The sequence below is a fragment of the Trachypithecus francoisi genome, unplaced genomic scaffold (assembly GCF_009764315.1).
Source record: "Trachypithecus francoisi isolate TF-2019V2 unplaced genomic scaffold, Tfra_2.0 Lachesis_group0, whole genome shotgun sequence".
Lineage (NCBI taxonomy): Eukaryota > Metazoa > Chordata > Mammalia > Primates > Cercopithecidae > Trachypithecus > Trachypithecus francoisi.
The window spans coordinates 195,601,937-195,619,540 of record NW_022681453.1 but is presented as its reverse complement, the minus strand read 5'-3'; the positions used below and the strand labels follow the sequence as shown (position 1 = coordinate 195,619,540).

The window sequence follows — 17,604 nt, the reverse complement described above, 5'->3', positions numbered from 1 at the left end:
TGTACTTCACCAAGGTGAGCCAATGGCATCCGGCAAAAACAACGAAGCTCCACAAAACACAGGCTCTAGTGGAAATACTGAAATGCCTCTCTGTGGAACAATGGCCACAAGGAATCGCCTGAAGTTGGAAGTCATTCCTCCTCACAATGCAGCCTACATACTAACTGCTCATTTTAAATCCTGATTGCATGCAAAAGATTGGAATGATTTGTCTGAGAAAGATAGTTACATAGACTCTCCCACTACCCTCCATATCATCGATATGACAGGTACAAGGCAATGTGAAGGCATGACTGGTGCAGGTAGAGAAAAGAGCCTTTTGTAAAGGGATGGCTCTCAACAAGTCCTGGGTTAACAAAACACGGATTTCTTAACTCTAATTTTTTTTTTTTTAAGACAGGGTCTCACTCTGTTGTCCAGGCTGGGGTGCAGTGGTATGATCTTGGTTCACTGCAGCTTCAACCTTGTTAGCTCAAGTGACCCTCTTGCCTCAGCCTCCCAAGTAGTCAGGACTCAGGCACATGCCACCACACATAGCGTTTTTTGTTTTTTTTTTTTTAAGAGACAGGCCTCGCTATGTTGTCCAGGCTGGTCTTGAAATCCTGGCCTCAAAGGATCCTCCTGTCTCAAACTCACAGAGACTTGGGATTACAGGCATGAACCATAGCACCGAGCTGATGTCTTAACTCTAAATGCTCTACAGATTTCAGTGACCACTTCACCATAGTTAGTTCTATGAAAATTGTAGAGTAGCATAACGGTTTTTATTTCCTTCTTTATTATTTTTATTTTTTTAATGGATGGGGTCTTGCTAGGTTGTCCAGGCTAGAGTGCAGTGGCTACTCACAGTCATAATCAGAGCACACTGTAGCCGCAAACTCCTCAGCTTAAGCAATCCTCCCACCTGAGCCCCCAGAATAGCTAAGGGCCAGCACGATGTCTTTTTTAAATGTCCTTCTCCTTTTTTCCTTTTTTTTTTTGAGAGTCTCACTCTGTCACCCTGGCTAGGTACAATGACACTATCTTGGCTCACTACAACCGCCACCTCCTGGTTTCAAGCAATTCTCCTGCCTCAGCCTCCTAAGTAGGTGGGATTACAGGCGCCCACCCCCACGCCCAGCTAATTTTTTGTATTTTTAGTAGAGACGGGGTTTCACTATGTTGGTCATGATGGTCTTGAACACCTGACCTCGTGATCCACCTGCCCCGGCCTCCGAAAGCACTGGGATTATAGGCATGAGCCACTGCACCCAGCCAATTTTTGTATTTTTAGTAGAGACAGGGCTTTGTCATGTTGGCCAGGCTGGTCTTGAACTCCTGACCTTCGGTGATCCACCCACCTCGACCTCCCAAAGTGCCGGAATTACAGGTGTGAACCACTGCACCTGGCCCTTCCCCTTCTTTTCTCAGTACTCACTTCCCTTTCCTCTTTTAGGGTCTTAACACCTCAAGCTTGTTCACAGTTTCTGGCTATTAAAACTCCCTCAGGGATTCTCCTTCCCCCAAAGGTAAACTTATTTATTATTGGCTCATTTAGCAGAGAGCCTCTAGCAACTAGCTATTACAGCAAAGTTCTGAATATTCTATATTTCATGTTTATGTCACAGAATACTTGGGGTGTCGCTCTGCCAGCCAGAAACCTCTGTGGCCAGTGGCGCCTTCGCCTGAGTTTTGCTCAGGCCCGCTGGGCCCATTCCGTCCACTCAGCCTGGTAGGCGACGCTCAGCTCGTGTCACCAGCACAGATTCCATGCACGCCAAGGGCAAGCCAGGCACGGAGAGGCAAGCGGTGCACAGGCGAGTGAGCATAGGCTCTGGCCACGGCACACAGCCAGGCATACCAGCTGCCAGGGGGTGGGCAGCTCCAGGCACCAGCTCCCTGAGAGGCTGCAGCTGAGCCAGGCGTACTACAAGCAGCTTCCAACGCAGGCACTGGGGAACGTGGTGGTGCCCAGAAGCTTGGAGATGCCAGGAACCACAGAGCTCCAAAGAGGGGGTCACAGCCCAGGCTCAGGGAGCTCCTAGGTCTGGGCTTCCCAAAGGGCTGCAGCTCTTCTCTTCTCTCTCTCCTCTCTTGTCTCTTTCTCTTGCTCACAACGTGGCAAGCGGGGGGTGGGGGGAGCTGGGGACGTGTTTCAGCTCTGCTTGTTACAGCTCTTTCAGTCCTGCCATTGGGTGGATCCCGAGTTCTAGTCCCACGTCCAGGAAGAATGAGGTACATGGACAACTGGAGGATAAGCAAGGTGAAGAGGTGCTTTGTTGAGCAACACAATAGCTCTCAGGAGACCCCAAGTGGGTAGCTCCTTTCCACAGCAGGTCGTCCCAGCATCTGTGCAGTCCTCAGCGGAGAGGAAACCAAGAGAGGACAGCTCCTATCTGAAGGCAGGTCATCCTTTTGTCTCTGCAGCCCTCCGTGGAGAGGAGAGCTGGAGTGGGAAGCTCCTACCCGCAGTCGGCCATCCTGTCAAGTCTGGCTGAGTCAGGGCTTTCATGGGGTTCGGAGGGGAGGAAGTCCATGCTGATTGGCCCATTGGGAAGCCATGGGCAGCCTGGAAAAAGCACCCTACGTTCTCACGCCAGTCCACAGAACTGGCAGCCTGGGCCCCAGGCTTCAGGCCATCCCTGGCTGGAAGGTGGGGATTCACCAGGGACCCGCCCATTTCCACCTGGGAGCCTGTCTGCCTCCTGCTGCCATCAAGGCACCCTGGCTATTTGTGCCAAGGGGCGCCTGCAGGCCTGCATGAAGCCGCCCTCAGCTCCGCCTTGGCCTCCCTTCCTGTGCTCCTGGACACCCAAAATGTGGAGCGGGCCAAGGCAGCAGGGGGCTGGTGTGTCAGCACTGCCCCTAGCACATGCACACCCAGCCAGGTCATGATGGTGCCCAGGCTTGGCCTCAACTTTGCTCCAAAATCAGAGCAGGCACCAGGAGCAAGGAGAGGCCAGGCAGTGGGAGTAGGCACTTCTAGCTTGCAGGAGCAGGGGAGGTTCCTGGGCCCCCAAAAGCACAGGGATCCCCAGGTATGTAGCCACGGCTGCTCGTGCCCCACCAACTTGGAAGCAGGCAGGGCTTCCACCTATTCCTGGCTCCCACTGGCTCCATGGAGTGTGCAGTGCAGACCATGCCTCCCTGACTGCAGCTGGCATCATGGCAGTAGCCCATCTAGACAGGCCACCGCTGCCATCATTTAGATGTTGGCTTTTTAGCTCCCTGCAGGGATAGTTGCATTTTTCTTGAGTAATAAAATTTGAACAAATAAATTACTTTCTTGATACTGATGAAATTTTAGGAATCAGCCAGAAATTGGGGGTAGGGGAACCTCTATGATCAACTGTCATCTCTGCACAAGATACGGTTCAGAGAAAAATCTTCAGAACAGGTGGAAAACAAATGCCAGAGAGAATGAGGACAGTCTGCTCTGCCCTACTGCCTCTCACAAGCCCGACTGAGATGTCCATCCAAACAACTGCAATGGTGCCCTACTTTCTTTCCTCCGGCTACATTCCAAGTGGCAATATGACAAGATCTACAAGAAACCTGGTCTGATTCTTAGAGACTGAAGGTGACACCCCATGAGTCACGGCTAAGTATTAGGCCAACATCAAAAAATGTCAGAGTCCAAAGGGAAAGATGAGCACCACCTAGAAAAGTCCTTTCCTCACAAATGCAAATTACAATGGAGGAAGGCACTACACACTGGACTCAGTTCTTCCAGTGACGATGGCCAGAGCTTGCCTTTGCTATTGTTATTAATGATTCTTTCATAATATTCAGAGGTCAGTACTCTCATCTCCGTGGTCTGAGTGAACTACTCAAAATGCCTAATCCATCCAATTAATGACACGTTTTCTACTTTGCACATCTAATTTGCACAGTACTCTTCTGTAAGTATCTGCTCAATTCTTCTAAGTGTAGACACAAAATCTGCTATGAGAAATATAATCAGCAATTTGGTGTCAGGCTGAAGTCAATAATATCAGGCAGTCAAAAATATGAGTACTCGAGGCCGAGACAGGCGGATCACGAGGTCAGGAGATGGAGACCATCCTGGCTAACACGGTGAAACCTCGTCTCTACTAAAAAAATACAAAAAACTAGCCAGGCGAGGTGGCGGCGCCTGTAGTCCCAGCTACTCGGGAGGCTGAGGCAGGAGAATGGCGGGAACCCGGGAGGCAGAGCTTGCAGTGAGCTGAGATCTGGCCACTGCACTCCAGCCCGGGCGACAGAGCGAGACTCCGTTTCAAAAAAAAAACAAAAACAAAAAATGAGTACTCACTGTTTTACAAAGTACTGTATCATAATTTTTAAGTATAAACTGAACCTGGAGGACATTACGCTAAGTGAAATAAGCCAGACAAGAAAGACAAATACCACAAATGATCTCACTTATTCGTGGAATCTAAAAGAGTGGAACTCACAGAAGTACAGAGTAGAATGGTGGTTACGAGAGACGGACAAAAGAGGGTGGAGAGCGAAAAGGGAGATGTTGAGCACAAAAATTCAGTGTTGACTCTTCGGGTAAAGATGGCAGAGCGCGGGTACAGCTTTTCGCTGACTACATTCAGCCTGTCTGGTAAACTTGTCCAGATTGAATATGCTTTGGCTGCTGTAGCTGGAGGAGCCCCGTCAGTGGGAATTAAAGCTGCAAATGGTGTGGTATTAGCAACTGAGAAAAAACAGAAATCCATTCTGTATGATGAGCGAAGTGTACACAACGTGGAACCAATGACCAAGCGTTAGGTTTGGTGTACAGTGGCATGGGCCCCGATTACAGAGGGCTTGTGCACCGAGCTCGAAAGCTAGCTCAACAGTACTATCTTGTGTACCAAGAACCCATTCCTACAGCTCAGCTGGTACAGAGAGTAGCTTCTGTGATGCAAGAACATACTCAGTCAGGTGGTGTTCGTCCATTTGGAGTTTCTTTACTTATTTGTGGTTGGAATGAGGGACGACCATATTTATTTCAGTCAGATCCATCTGGAGCTTACTTTGCCTGGAAAGCTACAGCAATGGGAAAGAACTATGTGAATGGGAAAACTTTCCTTGAGAAAAGGTATAATGAAGATCTGGAACTTGAAGATGCCATTCATACAGCTATCTTAACCCTAAAGGAAAGCTTTGAAGGGCAAATGACAGAGGATAACATAGAAGTTGGAATCTGCAATGAAGCTGGATTTAGAAGACTTACTCCAACTGAAGTTAAGGATTACTTGGCTGCCATAGCATAACAGTGAAGTGACTGAAAAATCCAGAATTTCAGATAATCTGTCTACTTAAACATGTTTAAAGTATGTTTTGTTTTGCAGACTTTTTGCATACTTATTTCTACATGGTTTAAATCGACTGTTTTTAAAATGACACTTATAAATCCTAATAAACTGTTAAACCCCAAAAAAAAAAAATTCAGTTTTGAAAGGAGAAATAGGACGGGCACAGTGGCTCACGCCTGTAATGCCAGCACTTTGGGAGGCTGAGGCGAGTGGATCACGAGGTCAAGAGATCGAGACTATCTTGGCCAACATGGTAAAACTCGTCTCTACTAAAAGTACAAAAAATTAGCTGGGCATGGTGGCGCGTACCTGTAATCCCAGCTACTCGGGAGGCTGAGGCAGTAAAATCGCTTGAACCCAGGAGACAGAAGTTGCAGTGAGCCAAGATCACGCCACTGCACTCCAGCCTGGCAACAGAGGGAGACTCCGTCACAACAACAACAACAACAAAAATAAGCTGCAGTGATCTATTGCACAGAACACTGACAATAATAAATAATAATGCGGCTGGGCGCGGTGGCATAAACAATTATTATTCATCAATTTAAAAAATTAAAGGCCAGGCGCAATGGCTCATGCCTATAATCCCAGCATTTTGGGAGGCCGAGGTGGTGGATCACCTCAGTTCAGGAGTTCGAGACCAGCCTGTGCAACATGGTGAAACCTCATCTCTACAAAAATACAAAAATTAACCACACTTGGTGGTGCATTCCTATAATCCCAGCTACTCGGGAGGCTGAGGCGGGAGGATTGTTTGAACCCAGGAGGCAGAGGTTGCAGTCAGCCAAGATCGCACCACTGCACTCCAGCCTGGCAACAGAGCAAGACTCCATCTCAAAAAATGAAAAAAAAAAAATTAAGTACAAACTATTTTCTCAAGGAGGCTTCAGTTAAGGCATGGAAAACACACACAGAGCTCTACTTCAAAAATGTTTATGATATTGGTATCCGAGAAGATGTTAAAAAATGTTTATGATATAAAAATGCTCTTCAGGATTCTAAAACCATGGGGTGAAAGTTCGCTGAGGAACAGGACATTTGCAGTTTGCAAAGTACCTCCCATAGATTACTTATTAATTACAAAGGAGGGGCTGGGCACAGTGGCTCACATCTGTAATCCCAGCACTTTGGGAGGCCAAGGCAGTCAGACCACTTGAGCCCAGGAGTTCAAGACCAGCCTGGGCAACATAGAACTGGTCTCTACGAAAAACTAACCAGGTGTAGTGGCACATGCCTGTAGGCCCAGCTACTCAGGAGGCTGAGGTAGGAGGACTACTTGAGAATAGGAAGTCAAGGTTGCAGTGAGCCATGATCATGCCACTACACTCCAGCCTGGACAACAAAGCGAGACCCTTTCTCAAAAAAAAAAAAAAGGCCATGTGCAGTAGTTCACGCCTGTAATCCCGGCACTTTGAGAGGTCAAGGCAGGCGGATTACCTGAGGCCTGGAGTTTGAGACCAGCCTGGCCAACATGGTGAAACCCCATCTCTACTAAAAATATAAAAATTAGCCAGGCGTGGTGGCAGGCACCTGTAATCCCAGCTACTTGGGAGGCTGAGGCAGGAGACTCACTTAAACCCAGGAGGCGGAGGTTGCAGCGAGCCGAGATTGCACCATTGCACTACAGCCTGGGCAACAAGAGTGAAAATCTGTTTCAAAAAATAAAAAGTATTTTTCTTTACCACCTTACACTATTACGTGTTTATACTATTCCTTATCTGCTTACATACAGTTCTTCTATTTTCTAAAGACGAGTTTTCAGTTTTACATTGCCTTTTACACTATTCTTTAAACTGAAGTCTTTAGATTCTTTGGATTTAAAATAAACATACCCACTGCTTTTTGGGTTTTAGTGTAAGACACTTCTTTATCTTACACACTTCTCAGGAGATGGAAAACATCTGGGTCACAGATATTCCATAATGATAACCCTAAAAGAATTTAGAAATTATGAAAAGATTACTCCTCATGACTTTTGTCTAGAACTACTGCTGTTTAAACTTTTACTCTGGGCTGCACGCAGTGGCTCATGCCTGTAATCCCCGCACTTTGGGAGGCCAAGGTGGGTGGATCACATGAGGTCAGGAGTTTGAAATCAGCCTGGCCAACATACTGAAACTCCATCTTTACTAAAAATACAAAAATTAGCTGGACGTGGTAGCAGGCACCTGTAATCCCAGCTACTTGGGAGGCTAAGGCAGGAGAATCACTTCATCCCGGGAGGTGGAGGTTGCAGTGAGCCTAAATCGTATGCCACTGCACTCCAGCCTGGGTGACAGAGCAAGACTTTGTCTCAAAATAATAACAACAATAATAAACTTTTACTCTGTAGGTCTCACAAGTTTTTTTTCATTTTTCACCGGCTTTCCTAGGCCATCCCAATATTCTCTCACATCTACTAACTTATAACCACAGCACCAAAGCATACAGAATAATAATTGATGTTTAAAATCATGGAACAAGTTACCCCCAGTCTCCCTCATGTTCCAAAAGATGCTTGCCCGGACACATCACCTTTGCTACTGAGAAAGTATAGAGAAAAGGTATGTGGGAGGATAAGGGCGCACTGAAGACAGTAAATACATCCTAACATCGTGTTGGCTTCTTAATTTGTTACACTGGAACTTAGGTGTACCTAAAGCCACACCACCATTACAACACTGATAACTGCCCAGTAACCATTTTGAACACCTCCAACAATGAGGAACAATATTTCTTGGACTCTCCGTTTATAAGTGCGCCTCTGTAATCAACCAATACCGTTCAAGTAAAGTACAGTGATGGTTCTGGAAAAGGAGGTGGCTTTAAACATCCACATTCAAAGGGGGAAAAATACATGCACACACACAAGCTGCCTTAATATCCCTGTTTGTCCAGCGGGCAATGGGACTGGGAAATGATCGCGCCTCCTCAGAGCCAATACAGTATGAGGTGAACACGGGGCAGTGCATTACCTAATGCACTGCAGACAGACCCTCAGGAATGAGACAGAAAGAAAAGTATTTGGAAATAGAATACAGAACCTCTGTCAAGAGCCCTACTAAGGATGGGCCAACACTTCCTGTTTGTTTAGTGGTTCATCCTTCAGAACATTTTCTTTGTCAAAAAGGCTCTAACAGTCTGGTACAGTGGCTCATATATAATCCCAGCCTATAATCCCAGCACTCTGGGAGACCCAGGTAAATGGATTGTTTGAGCCCAGGAGTTCAAGACCAGCCTGACCAACATGGCAAAAACCCATCTCTACTAAAAAGACAAAAAATTAGCCAGGAGTGGTGGTGCATGCTTGTAGACCCGGCTACTTGGGAGACTGTGGTGGGAGAATCGCTTGAACCCAGGAGGCAGAGGTTGCAGTGAGCCTAGATCATGCCACTGTACTCCAGCCTAGGTGACAGAGCAAGACATCATCTCAAAAAAAAAGGAAAGAAAAAAAAAAAAGCTAGGCCAGGTGTGGTGGCTCACGCTTGTAATCCCAACGCTTTGGGAGGCCGAGGTGGGAGGATCACCTGAGGTCAGGAGTTCAAGACCAGCCTGGCCAACATGGTGAAGCCTCATCTCTACTAAAACTACAAAAATTAGCCGGGCATGGTGGCAGGTGCCTGTAATCCCAGCTACTCAGGAGGCTGAGGGAGGGGAATCGTTTGAACCCAGGAGGCGGAGGTTGCATGAGCCAAGATCACGCCATTGCACTCCGGCCTGGATGACGAGAGTGAAACTCGATCTCAAAAGAAAAAAAAAAAGGGGGCTGACAGCCAGAATACAGCATTTGTAAGGCCTGATCTTTCCAACACTGCTGCCTATTCATTCCCTAGATAAGTCACCTTATCTTAATCACGGAAATTTGAGCACAGATTCTAAATATGGACATAAAAACCCACCCCCCGCCAACACCCTGCCTGCTAAGTACATTAGTGTCTCCAAAGTGCCCTCAGAACACAGAATGCAGTATCTGTGCCTGTGATTTTTACTCCGACTCACAAAAATCTGGCTCGGTTTCTGCTGACTCACCTACCAGTACACACTGCTTGCCTTGTTCCTCCATGTTCCGGTAGATGCCTGCTTGGGTACATCAACTTTGCTAGACAAGTGGAAAATGTGTTTGTGGAGGGGTGGGGCGGCACTGCGGAGATACTAAGGATACACCTAGTCGTATTTTTCCAATGTGAATGTCCTGAAGGAGACAGAATCTAGGTGCTGGCCTGTCTATGCTGGAGTCTCAAAGATGAAAGGCTCCTACAAGCAGTTTGAGGGACTCCTATTCAATCCTTTCCATTCAACTTCCTTATTGCAAACAGACCTACCAAGCGAAAGAGGAGACGGACTTTGCTTCCTGAACTACATAACAATCTAGATATAGCAGAGTCCTCGCCTATCCACAGGGGAAATGTGTCAAGATGCCAGCGGATGCCCGAACCCCTGGGGAGTACGGAACCCTATAGGGACAGCTGTCCCTCGGAATCTGCAGGGCATTGGTTCCAGGATCTCCTGCAGATGCCAAAATCCAGAGATGCTCAAAAGTCCCTTCTATATATAAAACGGGGTCGAATTTGCATATAATCTACACCTCCTATACACTTTCAATCTTCTCTAGATTACTAACAACACCTAATACAAAGTAAATACTATGTAACCAGCTAGTATACTATATTGGCTTTTTATTTGCATTTTTTTATTGTTGTATTGGTATTTTTATTTTTTTTTTCCTGAATATTTTCGATCCAAGTTTGGTTGAATCTGCAGGTGTGGAGCCCATGGCCACAGAGGGCTGACTCTACTTTGTTTTCTTCCTATATACACAGAGCTATGATAAAGTTTTATTTATAAATTAAGCACAGTAAGAGATTAACAATAACTAATAATAAAACAATTAAACGATATACTCTAATAAATGTTTTTTTTTTTTTTGAGACGGAGTCTCGCTCTGTCACCCAGGCTGGAGTGCAGTGGCCGGATCTCAGCTCACTGCAAGCTCCGCCTCCCAGGTTCACGCCATTCTCCTGCCTCAGCCTCCCGAGTAGCTGGGACTACAGGCGCCCGCCACCTCACCCGGCTAGTTTTTTGTATTTTTTAGTAGAGACGGGGTTTCACCAGGTTAGCCAGGATGGTCTCGATCTCCTGACCTCGTGATCCGCCCATCTCGGCCTCCCAAAGTGCTGGGATGACAGGCTTGAGCCACCGCGCCCGGCCGTAATAAATGTTATGTGAATGTGGCGGTTCTCTCTCTCTCTCTATCTCAAAATATCTGACTATATCATATACAACTATTTTCTGACCGTGGCTGACTGGGGGTAACTGAAACCACAGAAAGTAAAACTGCCACTAAGGGAGAACTCTTTTAGTAGCAAGTTGCAATTATGTATGCATTCCACATTTCAAAAATCTAACTCAAACTTGACCGATTACTACAAGGAACTATTTGCAAAAAGATGAGGCACAATTTTTCCTTTACATTCTATTCCTGCCTTCCCCATCTCTAGGCCTACATTATCCTCCCCACTAAAACCCAGTGCTCAGTATTTTTCTACCAGCACACCAATGCCCAGTTCCAAAGCCGAGTTCGCAAGCATACTTTCCATTTGGGATGTTGACCTGCTTCTGCCATGGTGGTACTTAATAAGCTGGTGCTCTAAGAGGCAAGCTCCGGAAACTCCAGGGTTATAGTGCATCTAATATTCCTGGCATTCATTAATCATATCATCTTGCTGCACACTCAGGTCTTTCTGGAGATAACAGCGTAAGGACATTGTCCCCTGCGTAAAGGCCTTTGAAGCTTGAGGGAGCATATGGCTAACCCAAAGTAGGGAAAAGAACCAGAAAATCTCCTAGATCAGGGGTCAGCAAACTAAGCTAGCAGGTCAAAGATGGCCCACTACCTGTTTTTGCAATGAAAATCTGATTGGAACACAGATAGCCATGCTCACTCACTGCTGTATTTATTGTCCATGGCTGCTTTTGTGCTACAACAGCAGAGCTGAGTAGTCACAGATACTGTGTGACCTGCAAACCCTAAAATATTTACAATCTGGCCTGTTACTGAAAAAGTTTGCTACCTCTCATCCTAGATGAAATCAGGACCAGCTTTATTAATAATTTGGTGGCAAATTCTACCTAAATTTACCCAATCTAAAGTGAAAAACAGTGTTAGAAATAGAATTATTTCGAGTGCAGTGGTGCAATCATGGCTCACTGCAGCCTCGAACTGCTGGGTGTAAGTGATCCTCCTGCCTCACCCTCCCAAGTGGCTAGGACTACAGGCCCATGCCACCACACCCAGCTAATGTTTTATAGAAATGCGGGTCTCACTTTGTTGCCCAGGTTGGTCTCAAACTCCTGGCCTCAAGCAATCCTTCCACCTCAGCCTCCCAAAGTGCTAGGATTACAGGTATGAACTACCACACCAGGCTGATAACTTATAAATGTAAAAGTGAATTTCAAAACATGAGCTTCTCAGACATATTAGTTCTAAACTAAAGCTCAATGTGACTTGTCATGAGCCCTATAAACTATCACATTTAAGACCTTTGCTTTGAACTGGATCTCTTCCCTCTAATTTCGTCAGAGAAACCTTTATTCAACAAACACTGAGCAGCACTTACTCTGTGCCAGACCCTGGGTTAGCCGCTGGCACACATAATAAAGCTTATACTTCCTCAGCCTGGACACGTAGTAGGATATTTCAGGAAAGAAAAAACCATGAGGGACACATGGAATAGCTCTGACAGCTGAACAATTTTACTCTGCCACTATTCTACCAGAATATTTGGTGAGTAAACTCTTGTGTTTAGAATGTCATCTTCCTGGAGTGGGTTATGAACTCATATCTCTAAGGCAAGGTCTATAACAGAATTCAGGAAGTCTGTGAATTCGGATGAAAAGACTGTATCTTTATTTTCACTTTAGTGATGAACATAAGCTACAGCAGTAATAGAAGACTTATTAGACAAACGGATTTGTTACCAGTAGAAACCATGGATCTTTTCATATCATATTATACTTGTTATATTTTGATAACTATATATCAATATAATTCAATATAACTGGTTTTTATAGTTCTATGTATTTTATTTTTGCATATGAAAACATATTCCAAAAAGGAACTCTAAAAGCTTTCACCACACTGCCAAAGGAGTCCATAACACAAAAAAGGTTAAGATTCCTGTTCTGCAGTCAAAAAATAAAGAAACATAATCACATTTAGTGTAATTCTCTGTATATAAAAAAACTACCTGTTTTTTATTAAGGGTTATATGCTCATTGTCTATAGAGCAGGAACCGTATGTCATTATTTTTGGCAGCCTTCACTTCAAAACTGGTTTGCAGGTAGTTGTGAATGTGATATCACCGCCTAGCAGATTCATGGACTCCCCTGCTCATTGGCAGGCATCCTAGTCCAAACACAGAAAGCCTCAAACTAACATAACTTTCAACTTGTGGTACAAGAGAATCCCCAAAAGAAGGCGAGGGGCAAGGCACGGTGGCTCACGCCTGTAATTCCAACACTTTGGGAAGCCAAGGCGGGTGGATTACTTAGGTCTGGAGTTTGAGACCGGCCTGGCCAACATGGTGAAACCCCGTCTCTACTAAAATACAAAAACTAGCCGGGCGTGGTGGCAGGCACCTGTCATCCCAGCTGAGGCAGGAGATCGCTTGAACCCAGGAGGCAGAGTTTGCAGTGAGCTAAGATTGCACCACTGCATTCTAGCCTGGGCAACAAGGCAAGACTTGGTCTCAAAATAAATAAATAAATAAACGGAAAGAAAGGAGGGAAAAGACACACAAAGAAAGCCTGCTATTTATATATATCTATTAACCTGGTTTACAAACAGTAAAATATAGGTAATTCAATTATTTACACTAATGAATAAGGTAGGTAAATAAACCTAAAAGAATGCCAAATATGAGACTCATTTCTTTTTATCTTCTGAGGTGGCGCTTTGGCACATGCTGCAAATGTAAAAAGGTACATTCCCGGAATTTACTGGCTAAATTATAGAAAGGAATTAGGATTTAAATTCTGCCACAAATAATCCATAAAGCAATTGACAAAACAAATCACATAGGAAACACATGTCCAAGTACTCATTTGACAGGAATACTGTGAAGAGACGTTTAGGACTAAAAGCAGAAAGGTTTATGCTTAGGAAGGAGATTCAAGGACTGAGGGAAAAGGAGATGCCAGAAGTTGCCAAGCAGATAAGCAGGAGGATTGCCAAGGCCTAGAGTCCTGATCCCTCACTCTCCCAAGCCACCCGTTTCTAATGTGCTTGATGTGTGACAATGTCAAAGATGTACAAGCCGCCAGCCACCATCTCTATGTGTGACAATGTCAAAGATGTACAAGCCGCCAGCCACCATCTCTATGTGTGACAATGTCAAAGATGTACAAGCCGCCAGCCACCATCTCTATGTGTGACAATGTCAAAGATGTACAAGCCGCCAGCCACCATCTCTATGTGTGACAATGTCAAAGATGTACAAGCCGCCAGCCACCATCTCGAGCAGAAAAGGGACTCTCACGGTCCTGTGATAACTGGCAAGTACCCTGACTTTAGGGTTTCTCTAACTGGAAAAAAAAATCCAAGAAAAAAATGACTTTTAGAAAAAGGTATTATTTCCAATCTATTTCAAGGTGACACAGACTTTGCTGTGAGGGAGACCTATTTCTGCTTGATGTAGAAAGGAAAATTTCTATTGGTAGAAAAGTCAGAAGGTCTGCTTCAGATCAGGGTTACGTAAATACTTAGAAAAGTGCGATGCTTGAGTAAGAACTCTACTGTTATTAACAGATATTTTGCTATTATCCATCATTAATAACAGTGGAAAATTATGCTTGCTTTTTATTTGAGCATTTCAAAAACTAATTCTCATCAGCACTTATAACACCTCCAGGAGAGGTTATTCAGAGCCCTAGGGAAACACTGTCTAACCTAAAGGCTAGACAGCTCTGAATTATAAATGGAGTCAGATGGTTTACAAACTCTATAAAATTATATATAAAATTTGGTAAGTTCACATATATTTCAGATTATTAAAGGGCTGTTTAATCGTAAGAACAGTTACCTCTGGCCATGGTTAGAAAATCTAAAACAAGAGAAAGCAATAATGCTTTCCATACATAGTCACAGGGCGAGTCAATGTTAATCTCCAAGAAAAGTAACCAGGGACTGCTAAATCCAGGGCTCTATCTAACTAGATCATTCTTCCTGAGGGATCACATATTCAAAAAGCAGGTCCCCAAGGAAAATAAAACCCCACTGCTTACGGGGGGAGAATCACAGACTGAGGGGGAATGAAGCTCATTCTTTATCAACAAGGCCATCATGCTAGTTTTCAAAGGGAATTTGCAAAGCAAATCTTTTGTCCTACAAAAAGATTCATTTCATTCAGCAAAGAAAAAAGACCCCGGAGGGAGTACTGCAGAATCCCAAGCCTCTTCTACAGCCTGCTACCTTGAAGCATATGTGCTGTTCTCAAAGAAATCCTCGGGTAGTTCCTTTTCGTTAAGTAGAATGTAAGTCAGGTAAACATCTAATGTGCTAGAAAAAGGTGTAACTAGTCAACCTTTTTAGCCAAGAAAAGGCTATCCCCCACCATTCTCAACTCATTGCCATTCAAGAACCTATCTGAACCCTATTCCCCTATTACAGAGTGTAGGGGCAGGAGTGGTTATCAGATTAATACAGTGTCCGATAAATTAAATGACCTCATCATTCTCCTATTATAAAAAGCACTTGGTGGCACAATCAGTGGCACCTTCTAAAAGGAGCTGTAAGGCTGGGCACAGTGGTCATGTCTGTAATTCCAGCACTTTGGGAGGCTGAGGCTGGTAGATCACCTAAGGTTAGAAGTTTGAGACCAGCCTGGCCAATATGGTGAAACCCTGTCTCTACTAAAAATACAAAAATTAGCTGGGTGTGGTGGCAGACACCTGTAGTCCCAGCTATTCAGAAGGCTGAGGCAGGAGAATTGCTTTGAAACAGGAGGCGGAGGTTGCAGCGAGCTCGGATCGTGCTGGCGCACTCCAGCCTAGGCAACAGAGTAAGCCTCTGTTAATTAATAAATTAATTAATTAATTAATTAATTAAATAAAACAAAAAGGGCTGTAAAAGAGAAGTAGTAACATTCACTTTAATTTCATCTACATCACTAACAGCCCTAAAGAAAGGGAATGTGTAGGAAATAAAGTCAGCAGCTAAAACTTCATTTACATTACCCATCGTGTGGCATCGTTCCTAGCATGTCAGGCTTGGCCTCCAGCATACAAACCACTGAATTAGACAGCTAAGTACACTGAAGTCTCTCCATGTGCCGTTCCAATCACCATCATTGACATCGCGAGTAGCATCATGTTGTCCACCTTTCTTTCTCATCATGGTCATCATTTGTTTACTGCTATTACTGCACCAAATCCCATTCTCAGTATCTTCTTACTAGCAAGTTTCTGTACTTGCCAAATCACTAAATATCAAGATAAATAGGCTCTGGAGGTCGTATCTTCCTTCCTACTTCCATTTTATTGTTGGCAGAGTATTCTCTGTCCCTATCTTGAGTTTCCTTCCCAACCCTTGTTCCTATGCTCAAAGCTTCCAGTTCCTCATTAGCAGTTCCTCATACTACAAACCCCTAAATCCTCACTGCCTCTATAAATATCAGTCCTGTTTTTTGTTTGTTTTTTGTTTTTTTTGAGACAGAGTCTCCCTCTGTCACCCAGGCTGGAGTGCAGTGATGCAATTTCAGCTCGCTGCAACCACCGCCTCCTAGGTTCAAGCAATCCTCCCACCTCAGCCTCCCGAGTAGCTGGGATTCCAGGCATGAGCCACCACACCCACCCAGTGTCCCTACTTCAATATCATTTCTGGTTCTCCCAACTGAGATCCCGAGTTTCAGCTCTCAGAGCTCGTCACCTCAATTACATTCAGGAAGCCTCCTCCAGTTAGGCCAATCTAATACAGCCTGTTCTCAATTGCATCTTTGTACTTCCAGACAGTTCCCTATTCATAGAATCATTACATTTTAGAACCAAAAGAAAACTCAGAAATAATCTGGTCCAATGTTTTTCAAACTTTTAAAGTACATTTTGCTTCTTACACTTTGAGATGTACAAAATCTATTTTACATCATAATCTCATACACACATAAACAAATCACATGAAACAATACTTACCCTTGCTATGTAAACACACTGAAAGTTTCTATTCTATTCAACTTTTTAAAAGAAAAGTACAGGTTCAGGCCAGGCACAGTGGCTCATGCCTGTCATCCCAGCACTTTGGGAGGCCGAGGCAGGTGGATCACCTGAGGTCAGGAGTTCAAGACCAGCCTGGCCAACATGGAGAAACCCCCTGTCTACTAAAAATACAAAAATTAGCCGGGCGTGGTAGTGGATGCCTGTAATCCCACCTACTAGGGAGGCCGAGGCAGGAGAATCGCTTGAACCAGGGAGGCAGAGGTGGCAGGGAGCCCGAGATTGCGCCTTGGCACTCCGGCCTGGACAACAAGAGCGAAACTGTCTCAAAAAAAGAAAAAAGAAAAAAAGGACAGATTCCATCCACTAAATCGGTCTCACAGCTCAACACTAGGAAGAAACCCATAGTTTGGGAGACACTGAACTAGTCCAAACTTCCCATTCCCTGATGAAGACACTGGAACTCAGTGGTGAGGTCTGTCCGTAAAACTTCACCCCAGGCCTGTCTGGTAATTCCAGCCCAGTGTTCTTCCCACTAACCACCTTCTCTGTCCAGTCACAGCCAATCACAGCCCAAACACAACCCTGCGGTGGCATCACCCACCACGGATCCCACCCTCTTCTCTGAGGCCGCCCCTCGAAGTCACGGCTCTGAGTCGCAGTCCCCTCGCGGCCGCGGCTCGCGTGGCGGTCAGGGTCCCCCACGGCCACTACCAATCGATCAGAGCCTCCCTGGAGTCCCGGCCCCTCGGTCATAGCCCCTTGCAGTCACTGCCTCATACTTCCTCGGTCCAAGCGCCGTGGCAGCCCCGGCCCGGCGCCCTCCGCGGCCGCCGCGTTTCGCACTCACTCTCCTGGGTCACAGTCCCTCGCTGTCACTGGCCCTCGGTCACAGTAGCCTCGCAGCCCCTGGTCCCACTCCCCTCGCTGTCACTCACCACTCCTCAGTCACAGTCGCCCCGCGGTCCCAGCCCCACAGTCTTGTCCTCTCAGAGACGCAGAGATAGGCGCACACCTGCAGCTCACGCTGCCCGAGCCCGGTCCGCTCGGATCGCTGCCCGGCGCCGCGTCACGGACTAGGGAAGTTGAGGAGGTTGCGGGGAGACGCCCGGGAAAGGCAGCTGAAGGAAGAGCCAGCCGGAAGTCCCGCCT

The 17,604-nt window shown here is 45.7% G+C and overlaps 2 protein-coding genes across 3 annotated transcripts in view; one reads left to right on the top strand and one right to left on the bottom strand.

Annotated features, from left to right (window-relative positions):
* PCYT1A (phosphate cytidylyltransferase 1, choline, alpha) overlaps positions 1-17,604 on the bottom strand; it is a 51,857-nt gene extending 34,253 nt beyond the window's left edge. The window contains exon 1 of one of the 2 annotated variants that reach the window (XR_004437467.1): positions 17,391-17,575. The gene's annotated coding sequence lies outside the window, so the exon portion shown is untranslated. Of the gene's footprint in view, positions 1-17,390 lie in introns of both variants that reach the window. The other variant, XM_033213210.1, reaches the window with a different exon arrangement.
* LOC117084476 (proteasome subunit alpha type-2-like) lies at positions 4,507-5,399 on the top strand. Its single transcript, XM_033213214.1, is given in 2 exon segments — positions 4,507-4,729; positions 4,732-5,399. Coding segments are annotated over 2 exon segments (702 nt in total). The 5' UTR covers positions 4,507-4,521; the 3' UTR covers positions 5,226-5,399.